This window comes from Diadema antillarum, unplaced genomic scaffold, assembly GCF_040938485.1.
Source record: "Diadema antillarum isolate AM-2024a unplaced genomic scaffold, OU_Dant_1.0 scf00000101, whole genome shotgun sequence".
Classification (NCBI taxonomy): Eukaryota; Metazoa; Echinodermata; class Echinoidea; order Diadematoida; family Diadematidae; genus Diadema; species Diadema antillarum.
Window position 1 is genome coordinate 479,989 of NW_027270990.1, and position 24,937 is coordinate 504,925.

At 39.2% G+C, this 24,937-nt stretch overlaps 1 protein-coding gene across 1 annotated transcript in view; it reads left to right on the forward strand.

Moving 5' to 3' along the window:
* The window catches only part of LOC139718898 (uncharacterized), a 40,708-nt gene extending 16,678 nt beyond the window's left edge, over nt 1-24,030 (forward strand). The window contains exons 2-5 of the mRNA XM_071630347.1: nt 168-2,483; nt 5,045-5,203; nt 22,148-22,255; nt 23,426-24,030. Of these exons, the coding sequence (XP_071486448.1) occupies nt 168-2,483; nt 5,045-5,203; nt 22,148-22,255; nt 23,426-23,703 (2,861 nt within the window). The 3' untranslated portion in view covers nt 23,704-24,030. The remainder of the gene's footprint in view (nt 1-167; nt 2,484-5,044; nt 5,204-22,147; nt 22,256-23,425) is intronic.
* Nucleotides 24,031-24,937: the final 907 nt, after the last annotated feature.

A 24,937-nucleotide genomic window follows, 5' to 3' on the forward strand; every position in this document is an offset into this window, starting at 1 on the left:
CTCTTTAAAGTGTTGTAACTTGTTTTGCTTTAATACCATGAGAGACTTGAGACTTGATACTGTTTTTGTGTGAGGGATTTATGCTGTTTTATCATCTTCAGTGGAGAGTATTTATGGTAAATTTTATATCTTCTTTTAACATTTTTATTATTTGTGTATTTTTGCAGGTGGGTCTGTGTACAGCAGTGCAGATGTGATGTCACAGGCATCAGATGATCACTTCTCAGCTGTGGCGTCCTCTGTCATCTCCTCGAGGGGCAGCTTTTCTGAGTCACACGAGAACATTTCAAGTTCCCGCGAATACATGCCTTTGGAGTCTTCTTCGCCCAAACCAGGGACAGTCACCCCAATTCCAGAGGGATGGGTGAAGTTCACAGACTCCAAATCTCCTGTGAGCTCCACCCCAAAGAAGGTAACTGCTGATAGGGGGCCCTCACACAATGGGAATTTTGAGGATACTGGGACACCCAGTCCTGTGAACTGGGTCAAGTTTAATGAGGAGAAAAATAATGAGGTGCCGTCAGTGAACTCAATACCATCTCCTACCTTGCCGTCTGTCGACAAATCAAAGCTAGCGGAAGTGCCCATGTTGGAAGTCTTTGGCACTGGCAGCCATAGCATTGGGAGCAAAAGGACAGACGTACAGGGCCAAGAGGCTGCTCAAAAAAGAAGCTCACCCATTCGAGATGTGAACAGGAACATTTCAGGGAACTTGCAGTCCAGCGAAGAGGAGGGGAAAGGTGATGGAAAACACCTGAGCGCTACTCCCATACATATGACTGACCGTGCAAATGACATGGAAGTTTCTATGTTGGTGGCAGGTGTTGTTCGTTCTGGCGACGTGACCCCCTCTTCAGCAGGTAATCCCTTTAAGCAAGAAGCACTGAAGCAGGAACAGCAGGATGGTCATAGTGAATTTGAAGTACAAGCGCGAAGGACTATGTCCCCCTTTAACCCATTCCTAGCAGAGGTTTCAATGTCAGGAGACAGTGCATCTGCAAAGCCTAATGTAAGTGCCACCTGGGAGAGATTTGATGAGACTGACAGTGCCCAGGTTGACTCTCAACGTGCGTCAACAAGTCCGGGAAACCCATTTGCAGGCATGACAGTCGGAGCAAACATGCACAGCGATCAGAGCGTGGGCCAACCTTTCACCCCACGCCAAGGACAAGAGAGCTTTGTCGCTGCAGCACTTGCACAGCAGAGTATGGCAGCATCACAGCCTACAAGACAAGTCCTGGCAGTTCAGCCCCTGCCGCAGTCCCTAGCAGACCAAACAGTTGACCAAAGAACAGCTGCCCTCCTCTCACCAGACTTGTTTGCCTCTCAACCCATCAGTCCATCCAGCATGAAGCCAAACCAGTGGCCACAACCACAGCAGCATCAGCAGCACTTTTTCCCGCCAAACACAGTTACTTCACAAAGCAGCTTTCCCCAGTCAACTCATGCTGTTGCAGCTAAGCAACCTGTGGCGGCCATTGTGGCACCAACAACCATCTCACCGCCAGCATCTCTTGATGTCCCAGACTTTTCCAAGGAGCCACTGAAGCAGAGAACTAGCATCAAATCGAATATATCCAGCCCAAGCAGTGACAAAGCAGCACTTTTTCAAGATGAATATCCCCGTGAGTCAGTGGACCTGTCTGAAGGATGGCCTCTAAAGCTCAGGTGTCCAGACAAGAAGAAAATTGCTGGTTCCAGGTACTGGCAACCAGTTCATGTAAGACTCTCTGAAGGGAACATCTTGCAACTGTTCAATGATAGAACTCGGAGGGAGCCATTCCGTGAACTTCCTTTGCAGTGCAGTTATGAGTTGCGCTTTCCAAGCCTACAGCAGTTTGACGTGAAGGGGAAAATTCACACTATCAAACTCATGTACACATCCTACAAGGAAAGGCGGAGCATTGGCAGTGGATACAGCAAAGAAGCAAAGCTGGAACAGCTCATGAAATTGGGTTCTCTTGACTTCAAGGTATTCAGGAGCTTTGTTTACACCATCAGTGATGCCTTAATGAAATTGACACTCTTTCAGGACCGCGGGGCTCACTATCAGCAGGACATGATTTCGGTTGTGGTCGGCGATGACTACCGCTGCCTCGTGAACAGTGACGGAGAAGTTACCAGGCAGTCAATCACCGTCAACCTGAATGTTCTGTCATTTCTCTCCAGCAGTCCAGATTGTGCCATTGGTGTCAATGACGTGCAAGTCAAAGGCCTGGATGCTGTTGCCAGGCAACACCTCATTCCAAACAAGACTTCCGACTGGATTCGCCTGCACAATGTGGAGCTCCACAAGTGCGCTAACAAGAATGTGTTTGCGGACTCCCGCATGATTGAGTTTCAGCCGCTGAATGCATGCCAGTTCCGACTAATGCAGTTCCACGTGCAACCATCAGAGGAGCAGGACCTCCCTCTGCAAGCCAAAGCGGCTCTGTCTGGGGAAGGCACTCACCTTGAGCTCAGGGTGGATCTACTCATACCAGGTTAGTATATATTGTAACAGCTCGTTCTCATTTCACTTTTTCACAAAACTATCTACCAGGTTATTTAAAGTGACAATCCATCGTATAACAATGTAATGCATGAAGAGCTCTTTCACTCATCAAAATAAATTACAACTCTTGGATGTTATTGTAATGTTGTGGTCAAATAAAAATCACACCGGTTTGATATAGTGTAGCATATTTAGATGCTGGATATTTTTTTAATTCGTATGCAACTTCAGAAAGACAGGCTGATACAGGCTCAAGTCTCTAAGCTGAGAACTACTTTTATCACATGTATTATCACTGGAATAAAAAAAGAAGAAAATGCTTTAATGGTTTTTATATGCCCTCTGTCTTTTTGGTTGATCAGTGTCTTTTTGCCTAATGACAGTTATCAGTCTACAACAAAGCAAAAAATAAAGAAAAAATGATTATAGGAAATTTCTTCTCTTAAAGGGATAATCTGCCGGCTTGAAGACCCAGTATGATGTCCAGGTGGGCATTTTATAAATCACTTCAGAATGATTAGCAACTCACTAAATTTGTAGTTGGCATAGCATTCAACTGCAATGCTCACAGTCAATTTGTCGGTTGCCACTGTGGTGACCGCAACTATTGTAAATTGTAATTACTGCCAAGCTTCTATGAAGGGGGGCCTCAAAATGTAATTCATGGGCATACACCATTACTGAAGATTCACACCTTATGTACCACAAGAGTGATGGAGGTTGAGTAATGCACCGTACACTCAATAGGCTCAAGAGTCACATCAGTGGTTTGGCACAGATAGTGTTTGTTCAAATGGGTTAGATTTCAGGTGGGATTGTAGAATACATGAGTGGTTTCTTTCATCCTTTTCATGTGTGAGGGAGCAATAAAAATGGAATGGGTATGTGAGTGAGTGAGAGATGAAAAGAGACAGACAGACAGACAGGCAGACAGGGGAAAGATAAAGAGAGAGAAAGAACAAGAAGGAGAAAGAATAAGGCAATAGATGCTAATGTACACCGTAGATAAAGGTTGTAACCTTCATTGGCCGAGCTCTCTCAGTGTGTCCACCACAATTTACTTATGTTATGTCAGAATAGGATGCAAAATCTTTTAGATCAATCTGAACATAGCTGTGGCCGTCACCAGTGCAGTTCATTTTAAATAGTTGGTATCCAGTTCAACTCATACTGTAATCCACTTTTAGTCAACTAGTGAAATGCACAATGTTGTATTAATGAGATGTAGCAGTAAGGTTCAACTGAACAACAGTTGAACTAATCATGAAGTATTTCACACACATACTATGAGATGAAATGAAAATTGAAAAAAATAATAATTGGCATTTAATTGAATTTAATGAATAGTCTATTATCTACATGGTGTTAGTGTGTTGGGAGAATTAATCTGTGTCACTTAAGTTTCATTACATTCCTTTTTTATTAATTTTTGCTTCCTCTTTTCTTGTACTCTTTTGTTGTGTTCTATTACAATCCTACTGTACAGCTGCTATTTTTTCTGCCTGCTTACTCTGCTTGTATACTTTCCTGTTGTAAGCCATGTGATAGAACAGATCAGTTGAGCATATATTTTAGAAAGACAGAGAGAAAACAAATTTTATTCATGTTATGTAGATGGAATAATTTCATTTTCATGGATATGAGCAAAACATCCACTGTGCATTTGACCTTGGCATTAATTCAGTCTGCAGTGGTACTTTCCAAGGACCTGTTACTAAAGATGAAAATACAAAAGGGCACTAATTTCAAACCCTGTCCTGGAAATGAAACACATGATTAGATTACTTGGTTTATAGGGTGAACAATATTCAAAGTTGATACATTGGATGGGATGTATATCAAAATAACATTGTTCTCTTCTCTTTTACTTAACTGTTTACACACCTTGTTCAGAGTAATTTTACATGCTTCATGGAAGCAAGCCTTTCCATTTTGCAATTCTTGGAAAAGTCATGTACCAGTGTGTTTCTTGTTATTTCCCAACAGTTTGTATAAAAACTCTTGTTATTTCCCAACAGTTTGTATTTCTCTTGTTACAAACATCTCTTTGAACTGCTTTTCATAATATCAAGAGATGACATTCATTCAAAATTGGCATTCAGATTAAATGAGGACAATGCCATAAGTACAGTTTTGCTCACAGGCCTTTTCTCCTGTTTTTGTTGTGTAGAATGAAGGGCTGATGATAGATAGTGTGACATGTTTTGTAGTCATGAGGTAGATGTGCTAAAAATTGTCAAATGTACATTGTGCTGCTCCTACTGAATTTCACTGTGAGGTGTATACTATGGCCTGTCTTTTACATGCAATGTATCTGAAGGGAAGATACATTACCAGATTTTTGTTTTGTTTTGTTAATTTAATACAGAAAGCTAGAAAAGAAATCTCTAAGTCAGTTTCATGTTATCATTTGACAATGACATCTGAAATGAGGGTGTTTCTGTGACATTTGCTAAAAGTTGATACTCCATGCATCTGTGCAGTGGTCCAACAGTGAATATGATTCTGCCATCAAACATGGGCGTGTCTCTTCGAACATTCTCATCCCAGCATGCACAGGCAAGAGGGACCCCACCCATTTCATCTGTGAGGATGTCATGGTGCATGTTCCGATACCAGACCAGTGGATCAGCTACTTCCGGAAGCCTAAGCGGATGGGGATGTCATCTATCCATGCCATTAAGAAGAGGGCAGAGGTCATTAAAAGAGGTATGTCATGTGTCACGTACACTACTGGTATTACTTCTACTATTACTATTCCCACTAATGTTGTATTTATGGCCACTTCTACTACTACTACTACTACTACTATTCCTATTACTACTACTACTACTACTACTACTACTACTGTTACTACTACTACTACTACTACTACTACTTTTAGTACTGCTATTACTAAATACTATATTACTACTTCTACTACTGCCCGTATCACTAAGCACTAATACTACCTCCATTGTCAATGACTGATTCTTTCAACACTTCCAATTCATCATTACTTCAACTGCAAACTGTCTACATTGTACCACTTCTACTATAATTAGTATTATTGGTATGACTTACATTACTTGTATACTGGTGCCATAAATACTGTGAGTACCACACTTTAACACTATTCCTACTACCTCCACCACTTCCCCTGCTGCTCCTCCTACTACCACTACTACTACTTGTACTGTTGATTCTGTTGACAGTAATATTTATATTATATTGGATGGCTATGAATGGGATACCAGGGAATATTGCACGAGTTAGGGCCAATATTGCACGAATCGAAGATGAGTGCAATATTGGCCCTAACGAGTGCAATATTCCCTGGTATTCCATGAATCAAGGCCATCCAATATAATTATTATCATCTATACAACCAAGTAGAACAAGCATAAACTGCACAAAATTACCCGGCTTCTACTAGTCTTTGAAGTTGACTCGGCAGTCACATCCCAGCGCTGAAAAGGGGAAGCCCCTAAAACTGTGTATCAAACAAACAACTGGCAGGATGTTTGCGCGCTTGTGAATTGTAACAAAATGATGTGCACTAGAAGCAAGCGTTTGCGCATTCAGCAAGCGCTCGTGCAATAAACGCGACAGAATTGAGTATGGTGTGATCTTGAACGGCAAGTAACAACGGTAGCCTATGGGAAATTAATACCTTGGCCTATGCATTTCGTTCAATATGCTCTGATATTGAACGGTAAAAATTGAGCGGACAACAATACGCATTTTTAATGCGCCGCTAAAACGTCCTATATAGATGATAATGATCAATCTTGGCAAACCAGGTTATGACTTCTAAGTCACCTCTGATTAAGTCACGGAATAGCTGTGCCTGTCACGGAGGTCAGGGAAGAATGACCAATGAGAAGATTTCTTCCACATAGAGACAGGAGTCAAAGGTCAAAGCTAAGTGTAAGATGGATGGTCTTGATATTTTTCTTAGGCATGATATGATGTATTCATTGCCTACTTCTTGAAAGACATTTAAATAGCCCATTGTACACACAGTCAAACCTGTCTTGTTAGGCCCCCCCCCCCCCAACTTCTTTCTATGCAGCCACTGTAAACTTACCTTGAGAGAAATTATTCATGAAAAACCTGATAGTGTCCATCTGTCTTGGGGTGTGTCCAAGGGTTACCTTCTACGTGTGTCCAAGGGCCACCTGCTACCCATAGTGTAAGTTATTTCGCTGTTTATACCGGCAGCAATAGACTCCATCTTGATCGTTGTCTGTTGGGTTACTAACCTGTTCCTCCTGCTACAGTGTAAAACTGTATTTGATATGATGGCCTACCCAAAGGCCAAACATTGTTACTTGGACTATGGGAGTGCGAGAAACGTCGAGAATGATACGCCACATTTTGTGGTCATCTATTTTCTGAGACGTGACAGTTGTTGGTAGTGTCTCATGACCCTTTGCATTCAGATGTGTGTAGAGCTAGGGAATACATGTGACATACCTGTATGTGTTACAGATATAGTGTGATAAAATCAAATTGGCTGCCAACCTCTCTATGGTGAATACCTGTCCATAAAGGCCACATCTCATAATTCCCTTGAGTGGGTCCCATGTCTGGACTTGAATAGACTATCTTGACATCTTGATCATATTTTGGGATTCTGAATGCATTCAGCTTCTTGTCAGGGGAGTTACATGTATAAGCCCGTAGGGTCAATGTTGCATCAGGGTCTTTTTCTCTACCGGGCTGCATGCATGCACAATGTACCTTTGATCGGCAGATTTTGTATGGAGACAAAGGTCATTGTAGCTTTGCTTGGAGAATCTGTCATCCAAGATAAAATTCTTTCCTGCAGTATCTGTGTTTTTATGCATGGATAGATTTAGAAGATAAATATGCGGCCTGTGACTATGATAAGAAATTTACATTTAGGGTGGGAACTATCATATTTGTACAATAGATCATTTGCAGATGCATTTTATTTGAGTGATTTGAAGTAGTGCTGGCTATCAATGTAATATGGCGTGTAATGTTGCTGAATGGGGTTTGCTGAGGTGTTTTCAAGAAGAAAATTATAAAATTGTGCCGAGCACTAAAAATAACCATGCACCTAATACCACATACTCTTTTATGTTATATATACACACCTACACAAAAATGTATACATTTATTTCCTCTTTTTCTCAGGGACCTGCAAATTGTGGGCATCATGAATACTCCCTTAGAAAGATAAACCAAATTATGTACTGACAGACCATAAGCACCATATAGACTTAAAGAGATAATGATAATGACCCTGTATAGGAAATCAAATTATGTATTGTTGTCATTACATCTAGTTTGGTATCACCCAGTTACTACCCAACACAGCAAGATTCAGGTCTATCAGGGCTTGCATGGACTCATCATAGCTTCATAGATCATGTCAGTCTTTGCAATGAGATTAAATGTTGAAAGGATTGTGTGTGTGCTGTGTTAGCCATTCTACTCTCTGCCCTTCTGCAGGAGAGACACCCATTTATCTTGATCATGTTTCAGCTGAGTTTCATATCACAATATGCCTCATAAATCCCTGTAAGTTAATGGAGACATTCCCAGGGGGAAGACAAGATTTGCTTTTGCTAAAGCCCAACACTCAACTTGGTGTTCTATGGAGGGGTCTGATGGCACATGATATACTTTCAAGTGCTTAGTCATTTGTCCTGTGAGATACATTATCATCTCTAATTCTACCTGGTATGTTTCATTCATTTAAACTGTTCAGTGATGAAGCCTGTCTGACCTTCCTTGGCATGTAGGAAATTTGAGATTCATTGGGGTATAATGAAGTTTGTAGAGTTTGAAATAATGATAGTAGTAATAGAGGGTATTTATAATGCCCTTTACCACTCAGTCTGAGTGCTCAAAGGGTATGTACTATCTCTTTGATTTTAATCAATTTGTAGGCTGTAGTTGATTGGTAACCGAAATTACAGTGATTTTCATTCAGTGGATGTCTCTGAAAGAATTTCAGCATATGGGTCCCATGATCCTGCTTTTTGTGTGTAATAATATTTGCTTATAATCCTAGATTAGGTTTGTTAAACTTAGCATGCCAAGGGATATTTCATTACGAACTGATTAACGATATAGTTTTTTGGCATTCATAGCATTAGATATACAGGAGGGGGACAGTCCTGGTTATTTGATATTTGAATTAAATCAGTGGTAGAAAGATATGGCTTCTCTTCTGAAGTGGAGTGATAAAAAATGTGTAACATGTAATATATAAGTACACAAGCGTCTCATGGATGTGATATAGAAGATTAATTTTTGTCGAGCCCACCGGAGGTGTGGGGAGACTAAGGGATCGCCCGCGGCGTCTGTCCGTCCGTCGTCCATCCGTCCGTCCGTCCGTCCGTCCGTCGTCTGTCCGTGACGCAACAAAAACTTCAATAACTCTTTACTCTGGACTTCAATTGCAATCAAACTTTGAGGGAAGAGGGGTCAGGCAAAGTTTCACATTTTACCATATATGAAGGTCACCTCAAGGTCAAAGCTCACAGGCAGGGGTCAACGAACTTTTAGAGCCCAATGTTAAGTTTTTATGGCACGTTTCTATTATGGGTCATAACTTTTGATCCATAACTCCATTTGTGACTACACTTGGACGGTAGATGTCCCTTGGGGAGTGGATGATCACCACAAGGTCAAAGGTCACAAGCAGGGGTCAACGAACTTTTAGAGCCCAATGTTAAGTTTTTATGGCGCGTTTCTATTATGGGTCATAACTTTTGATCCATAACTCCATTTGTGACTAAACTTGGATGGTAGATGTCCCTTGGGGAGTGGATGATCACCACAAGGTCAAAGGTCACAAGCAGGGATCAACAAACTTTTAGAGCCCAATGTTAAGTTTTTATGGCGCATTTCTATTATGGGTCATAACTTTTGATCCATAACTCCATTTGTGACTAAACTTGGATGGTAGATGTCCCTTGGGGAGTGGACGGTCACCACAAGGTCATTGGTCACAAGCATGGGTCAACAAACTTTTAGAGCCCAATGTCAAGTTTTTATGGCGCGTTTCTATTATGGGTCATAACTTTTGATCCATAGGTCCGTTTGTGACCAAACTTGGATGGTAGATGTCCCTTGGGGAGTGGATGGTCACCACAAGGTCAAAGGTCACAGGCAGGGGTCAACAAACTTTATGGGCCCAATGTTAAGTTTTTATGGCACGTTCCTTTTTGCCATACATTTTTACCCTTTTATATCTCTTTTTATCTGTTATATCCCATTCGCGTACAATTTCTTGTACGCGAATGGGCGAGACACATTATGGCACTTGCCTTGTTCTTCACTGACTTTTCACCTACAAACACAATCCCATGAAAATTTATCGTCTGTTCAAGGACAATCCAGTTTCTTGAATTAGAATGCTGGACATTGCTACTGTGCTGTTGTGAAAAGAATGTATGAAGAAGCCCAGATAGACTCACAATTTGTATTCAATGAAAAAGAGAAATATGAGTATGATATATCATAGCATGAAATAGCATTTGAAAATTTCACAGCTCTAGAATAGAGATATTCCTTTTGCAGGGTGTGTGGTCAAGTTCATGGTGACTTCCTTGTTGGATTGGTGTGGAATATCAATCAGATGTACCTTCTATCTAGCTGCACTCAGACTTGTAAATTATCACATTGTTCTCTTCCCTGTCAGTAGTGTTAATAATAATAATAATAATAATAATAATAATAATAATAATAATAATAATAATAATAATAATAATAATAATAATAATAATAATAATAATAATAATAATAAAAACACACACACACACACAACTCGGCAACAGAATTTCAGTACATTCATAAGATATGATAAGTGTCCCAATTCCATGCATGCTGTCTCTTCACTGGTTTTTCTATGCTGATGGTGGTTTCCATACTGCATACCGCAGAACAGTTTTAGCTCATGGTCATCTGTGGAATATTCAATACTTTAAAATCAGACATTTTCATATGTATGAAACTCTCACAAATTTTTGCAAGGGACCAAAATTCGCGAAGGAAAATGCAAGTGAAAGGTTTCGTCAACACATGTAGTGTATACACTGTACATACTTTTTTCATGGTCGTTGATTTGCAACAATTACATGCCAGGAAAAAGGCCGTCGGCTCCAATTCACTGAAGTTTCATGTTGCCAGTGTTTCTGGTTTTACAGTATTGTATTCATTTAATGGATGTGATTGTGATGACTAGCATGGATTGATGGAAGTCAGTATGCTTAAAAATCAATGATGTGTAGTTATGAGTGCAAGTTTTAGTCGAATTCAAAAAGCACACTCTGCTGTGTCATCAGTTTAATGTAGCCACAAGAATTTTATCTCATTCGTTGCCCTAAGATACACATTAAAGTACAGCTCTATACCATATTCAAGTTAACTTATATTGTAAATAGAGAAGCGTTAGACAAAGAGAAAGAGAGAAGTTTCATCAATCTAACATAAGAAATTCATGAAATGTTAGTTTCAAACTTTTTTTATTAGTTTAGGTGATAACATCAAGACATAATCCTCCAATTATTGTTTCTGCACAAAAAAGAAATGACATAAAAATAATGTATTAGTCAAAACTTGGCAAGTGCAACCTGTATCCCCTTTACACATCATTGCTGAATTATTGCAACTCACCAGATATTTGACAATTTTCTTGTTGAGATCATGCCAAAAAATAATTTTTGGATAGAGATTGGTGTGTATGGGGCAATGGGAGACTTGTAAGGCCATGACATTATCAACCCATCTAATTTGCTAACGTAGTTGATTCTAATATCACTGGTTTACAAGAACAAGTGCACTGTACACCTGTGAAGATATAGTCAAAATTGTTTCCCTTCTTAACATGTATCCTTTAGTTTTTATGGCTTTAATAATGTTGCTATTCATGCTACAAGCATCATATTTGTTGTATCATATTTTTCTTGTAGACAGTTGTGTTGCACATGGAGCTTTGCCTGTAGGGTTAGAGAAACCTGAATAAATAGACATCTAAATTTCCTCTTGCCACCAATCCCTTTTCAGCAAAAGTGTGTAAATTTAAAATCAATGTTTGTGCTGTGTACAATGCACTGTATGTATGTCAGATAGTACTAACATGTACTGGGTTTGAGTTTAATCGGCTTTACTCTACTTATCTTAACAAATTTTAACATGGTGTAGAATTGTACTTTAAACCTGTCAACATAGAATTTTTGTTTACTTTGAAGATGTACTGGTAGTCATGATTTTAAGAGCTCTGCTGATAATTATTGATACTTATGTTACAAGGATCATGTTTGTTTTGTCATATTTTGCTAAAACATTGGTGTATTCCACCAATTTGTGCTTTAAACCTGTAGGAGTGTACCTATAGTGCAGTTCTGGTGTGTGGAATAATTCTCTAATGCTCTCTGGGGTTAGGCCATCATCATCATAATTATTACACGAGGCCCCCACACCCAGTTAGGTTCTCTAGCACCTTGCAGTATGGAGGCAGAGCTCTGTAGCTAGTGCTGAACTGTATAGTCTTTATTTTACTGCCGGCTTTTCAGCAGGTACTACTCAATGTGTCTGGAGGCAACAAAATTGGCAAGATCAAAATTAGCCTCCAATTGATATTTTGTGGAATTTTCTTTATCACGAGACCTGTTAAACCAACAACTTTGAAAAGACCAAAACAAACCTACTCTATGTACAATGTAGATACCTAGATACGCATTATACATTATTACATACATACATGTGCGCATACATAGGTACATTGTACAGTGTACATGCGTCAGGGCTCAACACTAACTTTTTTCTCTTGTGGCCCATTCGGGCCACTAAATTTGGAATTTGAAATGTTGTGGCCCGAAAGAAAAGGAAATATAAAAATTTAGTTTATATTTTAGCTGCCTGATCAGGCCACCAAAAGATAACCTTTAGGAAATTTGGTGGCCCAACATCAATTTTTAGTGGCCTATGGCCACTGGGCCACAGCTAGCCTTTTTTCAAGGCCCTCTTGCTGTATGATGGCTATAATGGGAGAGCAAAGATGCCCCAGCCAAGCTCAACAGTGCGAGGGCCTTTTGAGATCTGCTCCACTCAGAATAGTCTTATTAATGGGTTCTGGTCAACCAATGGAATGGCACACTCCCCATATCCTCTGTGTTGGCGCTGTCCGGCCAGTTTGCATGCATCGCTGACCGCCAGTGGAGGTTCGGGCAGACAGACACGCAGATTGGTCAATTTTTGTTCCTCAATTCGGGGAGCAAAAGTTGGTAATTCGAAGGTCTTACATTAGAATGCGAATCTGATCTCAAATGGCTCTTGCGCTGTCCAACTCCGCTGTTCGCTTTGTTCGCCCTCATTTGCTCACCACCATACAGCGAGAGGGCCTTGGCAAAAGGTTAGTCCACCGCTAAATGTCGAGCCCTGCATATACAAACATATACACATACATACGTATGCAAACATGTACACACACATACACACAAACTTACATCACACAAACACATAATGCACACACAGACCCAAACACAGGCCTCAACATTATACCCCATGAATAAAATTAGTTGTGGAGGGGGGAGATAAATTGTAATTCATAGCCATCCATCAATAGTGATATTTGTATTCATAATATGCATGGTTGTCATTCTTTGAAATGTCCCTTTCTTTGACCTTACTCCTGTATAAGATGGTGTTTCCTTCTGCATGATTGTATAAGAAATGCAAGACTTGAAATTTTTTTCTCCGTGTGTGGGTGTTTTATTTAGAAACTAGGAGATTTTAGAAATGATACCTTACTCTGTCCTCACAAGCGCTGCATCAAAGCCAAAATAAAATGTAGTTCTCATAGTGTTGTCAGCAGAACTGCAGCTGAATATTGCTCCAAGATGTACACTCATGCGTAAGAAATGGATGAAATAACTATGTAATAACATGATTTCAGGTTGGTAACGATGAAAATGCAAAACATAAAAAAAAAGGGTAGCTGGAAGTCCACAATCTCAGAGTTTACATGTTCTTGGTTGCTACATAATTTTTCATAATCGATCATCAATAATCAACAAATCAGGCCACAGCAATATTCATCAATCTTCCACTCTGGGTGAATTGCATACAGGTTCTTGGAAAATAGGATTGCAAGGGCAGGATTTGATCATCACGTAATGTTTTACCTTCTTCCCACAAGACTGAATGGGAAGGCCCTTCTGGAATAAAAGTTGTATACCTCAATCAAAATCATTCCACACCTATGGTCTCAAAATACTCCCAAACAACTCATCATCCTGGCAAATGGCGTCAGCCAGGTAAGTTTTGTGGTAGACCCTTGCGATGAATTTGTAAGCAAATTCCAAATGGTGGAAGGTTAATTTTGAGCCCTTTTGAGAACTATGTTTTGGCTCTAAGCCCAGTCTCATACTCTCATTGGCCAGAGAAGGCCACGATAGATCCGTAACAGGAAGCGTGGCGGTGTATAGATTTGGTGCTGTATTTGGAAGGAAAACACTGAGGACAGGGAGGCATTGCAGCGAAACAATTGATCCAAGTGGGGTCAGATCAGCTTCTTTGCGAGTGATCTAGATTGCAAGGGATAAAAACAGTGGGGCTCAACAGAAAGCGTGACATGACTCTTTTAGGAAGCAAGATTTTGTTAGATACACGCTTTCTTTTTATATGGAGCCTTTTGAACAAAGAAGATATATTGTGAATACCACAGGGGTAGATGATAGGAGTAGGAGATCAGTGCTAAAAAAACAAAAACAAAACAAAGTTACTGAAAAATCTGAAAAGTATTGAACTGATACAGACTTGGCAACAAGTCGAACAGAATTCCTCATGAAGTATTCTTGGCATGCTCACCAGCTCACTGGTTTTGAGTAGCCTTGCTTCATTTGACTCCTTGTGCAATAGTCTGTGGATTACATTTGATTGTAATATTCTACTCAGACTGTTTCATTTGCCATGAAGTGCCATCACTATCAGCTGTAAAATACATTTATCGCTGCTAGTGTTCACTGATGTTCGTCCGTATAAATGCTCTATTTGAACGGTTTCCACTTAAAGGGTGTGTACAGTTCTGGTTGAGGTGAGGATTTAGCTTTTAACGTTTTACGAGATATTCAGAAAACACTCTATGACATGTCAAAGAGCATGCAATTCTAAGGGATAACAAAAGTTTATTTGATGAAAATCAGTTTCGAAATGGCTGAGATATCCAAAAACAAGGTGAAACAAAGAGATCCTAATAAAAGGCTTGGCCTGTCGCCTTTTATTATTATCACTTTTTTTTTATATCTCAGCCATTTGAAAACCAATTTTCATCAAATAAACGTTGAATCCTTCTTGAAATTACATGCTCTTTCATATTTCATAAGAGGTTTCTCATTATCTCACTTAGGAATGTTATAAACCTGAATCCCCACCTCAACCAGTACTGTAAAGTCCCTTTAAGCTGTGAAGAACGTTCGCCCAAGTGTTCGTGCATGATAAATTTGTGTGATGTTTACGTGCAAGGTTTCACAAGCTGTCAAGGGCGTGAGATTGTGTAGAGTCAATAAGACGTGCAATATTCTCCAGATGAGTGAGTGGTATTATTAGTATCTCTTTCTCATGTGATATGTGAGAGATATCTGTCCCTATCCCAACCCCCATCTTGTCCCCTTCAATAATAAATCTGGTGAAAGTGTGATAGTGAGAGGGATGCGGAGCTAAGGACAACATCACTGATCTCTCTACCTCTCTTTCTGTGCAGAACGTGAGAGATGGACAATAATGCAGTCCCACTGCCCATAATGCAATGTAAATAGGTTTTGTACTAGAAATGTTCGAAGCAATGATTTATGACTATCATTTGACCTTCAGAACACCTCTCCTCACTCAGGAAATGACACAACTTGCTGGCAGGATATGAGAATATGATTTGATGCTATTTTCTTTTGTGAAAGATATTCACGCAAAGGCTTTGTGTGTATCTGTGTGTGTGTTGAGGTTTTGTTGTAAAATAAAAATGCTTGATATTAATCAAAATATGATTTCAGCCTATCCCATCATACTGAATTTCCATAACATGCACTCCCTGTTGAAAAGGACTGATGCTCTCACCACACATTTGGATTAACACAAGAGATGTGTGTATGACTTATGTATATACTGTACATGTGCCAATTGTCAGCTAGGTTTCTGTTTTATTGCCATGTTTTATTGTTTGCAAATTTGCTGACAGGTCACTGGTAACTGACTTCATATTTGTGCAGGAAAATTGTGAAAGCCAGAAAGAGTCTGCCATTGGAACGCTTCATAACGTGCAGTCAAACCCACTGATGTCCGCACAATGAGAGTTGACATTTAGAACATTCATTTCTTAATCAAGACATACTGGCAAATCTGTGCATGATGACGGATTACTTGACACTGAGGTGCAGAGGCCCTTTGGTAGGCATGGCCATGCCAGCAAAGCCGAGCATAGCTCATATTCCTTTTCTGCAGTGAATGTGTTACAAAATGCTAGAATGCACACTGAGATGCAATCCTTTCTCTTGGATGTACCAGTGGATATGGATACTATATGCACATTTTAGATGTATTTTGTTGAAAAAATCAACAACGGGAAAACTTGATTAGTGAGCCTTTGAGTTTATCAGCTATGTCAATGAATTCTACATCACAGTCACTGGAAGACATCTTGTTCTGGCAAAGGTTTTATGAATTATGATTGTCATTGCAAAAGCTTTTTACGTGACGTTTCAATACTTTTATTTCACATTAGCGGTAATGTCTTACTTTAAAATAGTTGCAAGTATTGATTGATGTACACTGTAGCAATACAATTATGAGGTGTATTTTCGTGCACTACTTTCTGCTAATTTCAAAGAGTGGTTTCCAGTAGCACCATGTGTATGTAGTCCTTGATGGGACTGTTGTCTGACGAAACAAGACCCTAGAAAGAGGAGAGTAAAGAAGGGAAACAATATAAGGAGAGCTAAGAAAGGAAAATAGAGACAGTCGAAGGGCAGCAGTGAGCTGGAAGTTGAGGTAGCACTGAGTATTAGTTAGGAAGATAGGAGACAGGGACAATTGTGAGGAAGAGCAGAGTGAGAATCTAGTAAAAGGTTTGAAAGTCAGTTGGGGAAGAAGTTTGAACCAGAAAGGAGGGAGGAAGGAGAAGGTGGGAACATCATGGAGATAAGAGAGAGAAGTGATGAAGGTGTGAATTTTCAAACTAGATTTAAAGAAACAAAGCGGATTAGAAACAATAGTGAACGCAGACTATGAAACACAAATATGAAAATTCTGAAAAATTAAGAAAAGTGTTGGGGTAGTCATAAGGACTCCTGTGGAAGAAGGAAATGTGGGAAAGAGAGCAATGATGTAAAAGTGTAGTCCTAAAATGGGACAAAAGAACTGAGAAATATATAAGTCGTGGTCTGTACATGTAGCTGTAAAGAGTGATGAAACTTCTTTATTTCATTTACATCACCATGCAAACTGTAGAGAACTCATATAAGATGAGAATTTGTTGATGTATTATTATTTGGGAGTCCCATTTCTTATGTGTGGAAAGAGTATCTGCCATAATATTTGTGCTGAACAAATTTCGTTTCAATGAGGTTTGCATTCTGCAAATGTGTTTCTGTTTGTTTAGTCTGGCTTGCAGACACTTTAATGACCATATAATTGTTGATATGTGTTGACATGATCACATTTATGATATTTCATTATCTTAATGTGCTAGCCCACTATGATGCAACCTAAATCTTGTATGAGTGCTTGTTTGTCTCGTGATATGGTGTCGGATACAAGGCTAATAATGTCCAGATCAGATGAAAAAAAGAAGGATGTTTGAAGTTCCTTGTGTGAGGCCTCTACGCGCCAAAAAGACTGTCCTCCTCCGATGTCAAAAGTGTTGACAACTCCCGGTGAGGCATGGTGGTGATGCGTGGAAGCAATATTTGAGATATGCATCAACAAATGTCACAAACGATTCAACAGCATCATACGGCGAACGTTTGCTCTGCAAGTGTCTAGCAAGACTGTCAGAGACTTGATCAGACTCGTCAACCATTCATCGCTGCCTCCTCGTTTCAGCTGATGTATTTTCATCATGCATGGAGCTGTGGTACTCTGAGTTATTGGATTTGACAGGCAATTAGGGAAACAAAAGAGTGGGATGTGGGCAAGGCCATAAGGGGCATTTCCCTCAAAGGCGAAGTTCTTCCTTCAACTTCCTTCCTGCATGCAAAAGTATCATTTCATCAGAATATTAGATCCACATGCATACTGCAGGCTGTAGAGTTGTCAAATACAACATCTTGAATAATGATGTTTGCCATCTCACCATTGCCTACATTGTAGAAAACTTCTTGTTTTGAATGCACAAAAAAATGAACATTTCCTTTCCTCGTAATGAATTTGTGTGAGAAATTGCTGTAAATGTCAGAGACAATATGTCAGAACATAATGTTTTTCACAGACTTTCTGCAAAGTCATTGAGGAAATATTTCTTTCGGATATCCTCTGCTTGTGTGAGTTGTGTGTGGATGTAGTGTATCTTATTAGACTTGAAGAAAACATGAATTACTGAGAGACGCAGGTGAAATTTCCTCATGTTGTTTTCTTGGGCTTCGGCAAAAGGATCACGCATGTTCAAGACACAAGTGTAAAATATTTGGCTGTACTCTGATTTTCTTGCACTTCAAAACATGTGCCTCAATTCACACCCATCTCTAACTTCAGATGATAATATTAATGTTGATGATGATGATAAAAATAATTATAATAGTTTTATGTTTAATATGATTTCTATGTTATTTCTCATATTGTCATTATAGTCTCCATCATCATTCCCCCTGTTTTTTTTTTCAATTTCTTAAAGAAAGAAATACCCATACATGCTCATAACAGGATGCCAGTGTATGTTGCGTTTCCGTATAAACCAGACTTGGAAGAGTTATTCGAATAGAAACATGATGCCTCAGGGAGAACGAAGGAAGAAGGAAGTAAATGAGTTTTCAGCCATGCTCTTCCTGCCATTAATCAATGCTGGCTCAAAGGAGATTGTCACCATAGCCTGGTCTGATCGGCTTGAGCATTCTCCAGCACAGCGCACTTATAACTGTAGCTATCGAAACTACCCCCTCTGCTTTAAAGGAACCCCCATATCCCCCCCCCCCCCCCCTTGTGGCATTTACGTATATTATATATATATTTTTTTTTTTCATTTCTTTGCATATACCTCAATTTCTTAATGAAATTTTTATGTCTGTAATTTCATGACACATTTTTTTTCCTCCATTTTTTTAGGAGTCTGTGATAAGTGAGTGATATTATAGTTACTTTTCATTGTTTTGTTCTTGGCAGAGGAAGTGTCAGGGATCTTGAATCCTCAAAATGGATCACTTGGTCAAGGTTTTTGAGGAGTGTGGTACACAAACAAAACCTTTCCTGGAAGAGAGTGCGGTCTTCCCGTACAGTTGCAGTTAGCACCAGATTTTCCCAGTGATATAAAAATAACCACTTTCTGTAGTCCATGAAGACCTATCTATATGATGCAGCTTTTGAAAATAAAATCACAAGAAGAATCATTACCCATCTTCCCCACACATCTCTACATTTTTGTGTGTCATCAACGTCCTTGTGATTGATGTGTAAAAAATGTAATTTTTCCATATTTAGAGGTTTTATGGTCTTGAGGATGGGGAGGAGAAAGGCTTACTGTTCAAATTCATGTATGGGTGGTAGTCAGATTGGTGTTGTAAATGTAGCTGTTCTGAAATGCCATTTTCCAAATCTTGAGGAAAATATGCCACAGTGCAAAACACTTTTTTGTCAGTGTAAACATATAACTTTCTATTTGAACATTGATTTTTTTTTAGACTTTCTGAGAGGACAAATGAAATTTGTGACCATTGCTATGTGGAAAAAGAGATTGCTAAGCGATTCTGGATGCTTACAAGTGTAACATACACGTGTATTACATATGTCACGGTGGTTTCATTTTTTCACAGATATTGCAAGCCATTTAATATTTGTAAAATGATCAGCATTCTAAATTATTGTCTCCAGTAATACAACTTTATGAATTCAGATTATACAGATATAAATGTATATTGTTTCCAAGTTGGCAAATTGCCAACCCTGCTTTCAGAAAAGAGATGATACTTACTTCTCACTCTGTCTCTCTGGTTCTTGATCGCAATTTCAGTTTTCGAAATGGCTTTGACAAGTACCACTTTGCAAATTCTATGGCGTGGTATATTATTGTAATGTGCCTGTGCTTACCAACTGGCCCAAATTCCCGGAAACTTGCTTGGAAACCTTAATTCTGCACCACAAGTCCAACCACCCATGGTATGGTATACTGCGAATCATAGCAACTTGGCCTACAAAGATATTGCAGACTTCTGGTGTAGGGTGGCACTGCTATGGCTGATGACAAGTTGATCTGCAATAAAGATCTCAGCAATCATTCTGGCTTCACATGCACCTGTCTCAGAGGAACAGATCTAAAAATGTATGTGAAATAGCACTAGATAGGATCATGTATGGACAGTGTTAGGTCTCAACCAGTAGCTGTTCCTTGATTGGCATGAAATAGCCATCACTTTGATTTTTGCTAGAATCTGTGTTCAAAAGTTTGAGTGGTTGATGACACAGATGCGAACCAACAGCAGGGTACATTAGCGAGTCATGAAAATTGCGCACTTCAACTGTACTCTCGCAACACAGAACAAAACAAGTGCTTAGATCTTGTCTGGGCTTTGTGCTCCAAATTTGCTGGTAGCACTCTTCAATGTGTTTATGATGAAAGCTTTCTTGTGTTTTAAAGAGGTGAAACTGTTTCTGCACCAATGACATAGTGAAATGGAAATTATGTTTCTAACAAGACTACATGTTTTCCAGTTTTTCAAGTGTTTTCAAGTTAAATAGCAAATGAAAGGACAGATGGTTTTGTTTCACTTTGTGGAAAAGAAGACCACAAATGCTGGTGATCATGATGATAATTTTTGGAAAAAAAAATACTACTGAGCAGCATGCATTGCATTTCATTAACCCTTTGAATGCCGTAGAACATGAGAGGCATATTTGTGATAAACAATTTGGTTTCAAAAGACTGAAACTGTAGTTCATACACAAACAAAGTATGAATGATGGGCCATATCTTGCAGATGACATCTGCAGCAAAAAAAAAAAAAAAAAAAAATCCCTCGTGGGGGCAAAGTATTTGTGTTAGTGCGGAGGAATTGACCTGAATTAATGAGCAGGATGTGAGAGAAGTCTCTCACATCTTCTGCAATTAGTTCTACATGACACTTGGACTGTGCCTATAGTAGCAGGAGATTGAATATGTGCCAAAGGGAAACACCATCCTGAAACTGCAAAACTGCATTTGAATGATGTAACATAACATACAAGTATTAAACAAAATATCTGCATTAGTACATAATATTTGGAGTTGATATCCTGTTGGGAAGGATATGGGTGGTGGTAGATGGGATCATGTGAATACTTGTCTTCCCTCTTTCTCAAGTCTAGTTCTGCTGTGTGTGCTAGTTGTTCACTAATTTCCCCTCAAGCCCACATGCTAGTAATGAAGGAAATTATAGATTTCCTTACAGGATGCCATTAAGTCATCCATGTTTTTAAACTGGGTGATGAAAATAATAGCTAAGAGAGGTTTCTGACCTCAAATGATATCGGGTTATCGGGTATGCATACAGTGTAGCCATTTCATTGCCAGTCTCTATTGTACATTATGAATGACTTTGTGTTGTGGGGATAACAGTTATTCATTTTATAACTTTGTAGCCTGTTATTAAAGTAATGTATAAAAAAAAGAAAGAAACATAATCAAAATCAACATCCATTCCAGGAATCACTTTTCTTTGTACAGTATATCAGTTTTTGTTATGTTTGGCAAAATTCTGCACTGCTTACAAGTAGCCTAATGAATATGGTACATACCAAGCATGGGGATAGCATAATTCCCCATAAAGTTAACTCATTCCCCATACAATTCTGAAGTTCTCCATAGACCTTTCATGAGATGCAGCGTGTTACCCATGGCAAGGGTTTATGCCAAAACACACCCTTAGACCATGAATGCTGAAAGGAACTGTCATGTCTAAACTCTTGTGTTCATTAATTGCAGTAAGAACTCAGTCCCAGAGACTTTCTCAGATATTCAAGACAAGTGTGACTGTTTATGAGCCTCTCAGACAGAGAAACTCTGGATTCATTGGAGTAATTCTTTGGGTCTTGTTTATTTTTATTTTTTTTTTGTAAGCAATGTAAAAATGGCATATTTTGCATTTATCATTAAAATTTCTTCTCCTTATGTGGTCTGTGTGGTGCCTGCATGAAAATTAACATTTGCATTTTTTTGTGTTTATTTTGTCCACATGAATTGCCACTACAACTGGCAAAGCATTGCAAGTCAGTGAAAATCATAAACACGTACATGAATTTGTATTAGACGGCCAAAGCACAAAAATCTCCACTTTTACTGGGGCAGTGTGCCCTGTATTGTTCTGCATGTGAAATCATGATCACTTTTCTCATTGCAAAATTATGAATAGGAAATTTGATACATAATGTGCATGGTCGGGTCATGTGAGTGAGCTCTGATGCAGGATTGGGGATGTCAAAATTCTCATTCCACTCTCCGTGTTTGTTTTTGCACAGGTTGTGTGAACCCGGCACTACTTGAAATCTCTGTTGGAACAGCAAAGTACGAGCATGCCTATCGGGCTGTCATGTGGCGCATCGAGAGACTACCAGAGAGGCACACAGGTATTAAAACAAAGAGCATGATGCATCATAATTAGTTAGGATTGACATGATATCAGACATGTCTGGAAGCATGCCAGTCTCGTCTGCGATTGAGCTTCAGTTCAAATTGCTCTTCTTTTCTTTTCTTATTTTCTCAGCCACACATTTATTGCATGCTGGAGTAATCTACAATAAGTTAGGGGCTCTAGTGCTAGTAGCATTTTATCTTACTTATGACCTTAGAATTATATGATATGTAAGATTAAGCCAAGAGCAAATGTGACTTCAGTGTGTAGTAACTGACTGCTTAAAGGCACATGGTCCCGGTGGTTTAGTCAAATGCATACGCGGGCGCATGGCGCAAGTTTCCTATAGAGACCTACGCTATCGACTCCTTTTTAGTGCTTATGCTGTGACCCATTTCCCCGAGTCCAAAGAAGTCCGATCCACTGTAGTCAGTGGTCCGATCACAGTTCGGCTCATGATTCGGCTGGGGAGATGACAGCTTTAGCAAACTTCTTTTGTGATGTCATAATAAGAAGCACATATGCACGCACCCTGGCATTACTGCAGACTGCGTGATGCGCAGAGAAGACAACGAAGGCAACTTGACTTAGCAACACCTACGCGCTTTACTCTTGATGACAGCTCAACTTCAGTAATCTTCGTATCAATGCTAACGGTGATCGGCAGTATCATCAACAGCGCCCTCTACACTACCGGGACTATGCGCCTTTAAGTTTTTCCACTGTTGTCTTTCATGCTATATTTACACTGCACTAAGAAAGACATACAGTATACACATACACTTGTATACCTCCTTTTTCAGATAGTGGATATGGAAAGACAAATTTCAGCACTTTGTTTAATATACTTTAATATGGATATCTGTAGATTTCCTGAATTGAAAAGTACCTTGTTTACTTAACTGAATATCATGATGTAGAATTGCAAAGGGAAATTGAAACTGAGAGAAGCATGGATTATATGATTCATATGGAACTTATTACCTGGCACTTTTTCCTCCAGACATTCAGAACTGCCAAATTACACCTCGTCATCTGATGTTGTACAAGAAAATCATCTGTTGTTTTGCTTGACTGATCTGAAAAATTTCTTAGATTTCCCAGGGTCCTTGTTCGTGCGATAAACAATAGTAATTTTGAACATGTTTTACTCCTTGTGAAATAGGTCACCCAGCAACACACCTGCTGAAATGTCACCTCAACCTCACATCCATTCGGGAGGTGCCCGAGAACCTGGTGCGACCTGTGGAGGTGGAGTACACCACCCCCTTCACAACCGCTTCCAAGACCACAGTGCGCTCCCTGGCTGTTTGCAGCGAGAGGCCCATCGAAAAGAGGATATGCTATAGGGCAACCTACGGTTACCAGGTGCAGATTGCGGGGAACTACAGCAGGGTCTCCGACTCGGACCTCGATGGCCCCAATAAGTGCCCTCAACAATAAATATTGGGGACCAATAGATTGCGCTCACTAATTGGCAATGAGACTTGAGTGTGTGGATCACATAGTGCTCCTGAATTAAGATTTGAGAGAGGTGCCAAAAAATGCACATTCAAACCATGTATGTATTTTACACATGTCATGTCCGAAAAGGAAGCTTTCCTATCAGATGTGAAGAAGTTGACATTCAAAACTTTATGTCATTTTCATCATCCCTTTAGACACTTCTTCATTCAATGAACATGTGCAAAAGATTTGAATATAGGGAATAACAGACTATTTACAAGTCTTGAAGCTCTTTTAGATACTTGGAACATGACTTTTCAAATTCAATAACCTTATTTTGATGAATTCAAATTTTAGGAAATAATATGGAATAGTCTGTCTTTAAAAATTGACTCTGACTTTTTATCATTAAAATCTTGATTCTCAGTGTTTTCATTATGTATCTAGTCAATTTTTCCACTGACAAGATGTTTGCTAGAAGCATCTTTGCAACTGTAACATGAAATGTGCGCAACTACCAGGTAGTATCCTGCAATTTTGAGAAATTAGATTCTTTTCTATCCAAAGATAAGTAAATGTCTAGATTGGGATAAGTCCATGCATTTCACCCTATACATTGATTTTCTGTTATGCATAGACTAAACTGACATACACTTCAGAAAAATGAAATTGGCACATTCATCGTTATTCAAAAAAAGTCTGCTTCATGTGGATACTTTCAATGTTTCAAACAGACAAAGATGAACTATATATAGAATTGATTGATGATCATCATGTGCTATATAAATCACAAATGTCATTATTATAGTTACAAGATTAGACTTAGCAACTCTTCAGAGGCGTGTAAGTTGTAACTTTCAGTGTATCCTGTTCCTGAAAAAAAAAAAAAAAATGAGAACTTTGGTTTCTTTTGGGAATAGAAATTATGGTCAATGTTATTACCTTGAGAAACATTTCAGTAAACTAACAACTCACTTCTTGGAAGCTACATTCAAAGCGCGCTTTACATTATTTGGCTGGGAATGTTGTTTCAACTCATGAAAAAAAAAAAATTATTGATTTTATCATAGCCAAAATGGTGCTTGCAGCACTTGAGATAAATCAAATGCAAGATGAGATACTTTCATTAAATTGAACTGAGAAGAGAGACCTTATGTCCTTATACTGTAATAGGAGAAACTCAGAGGATGTTATTTTGTTCACTTTCAGCCTCTCTTGCATAGTGGCAGGC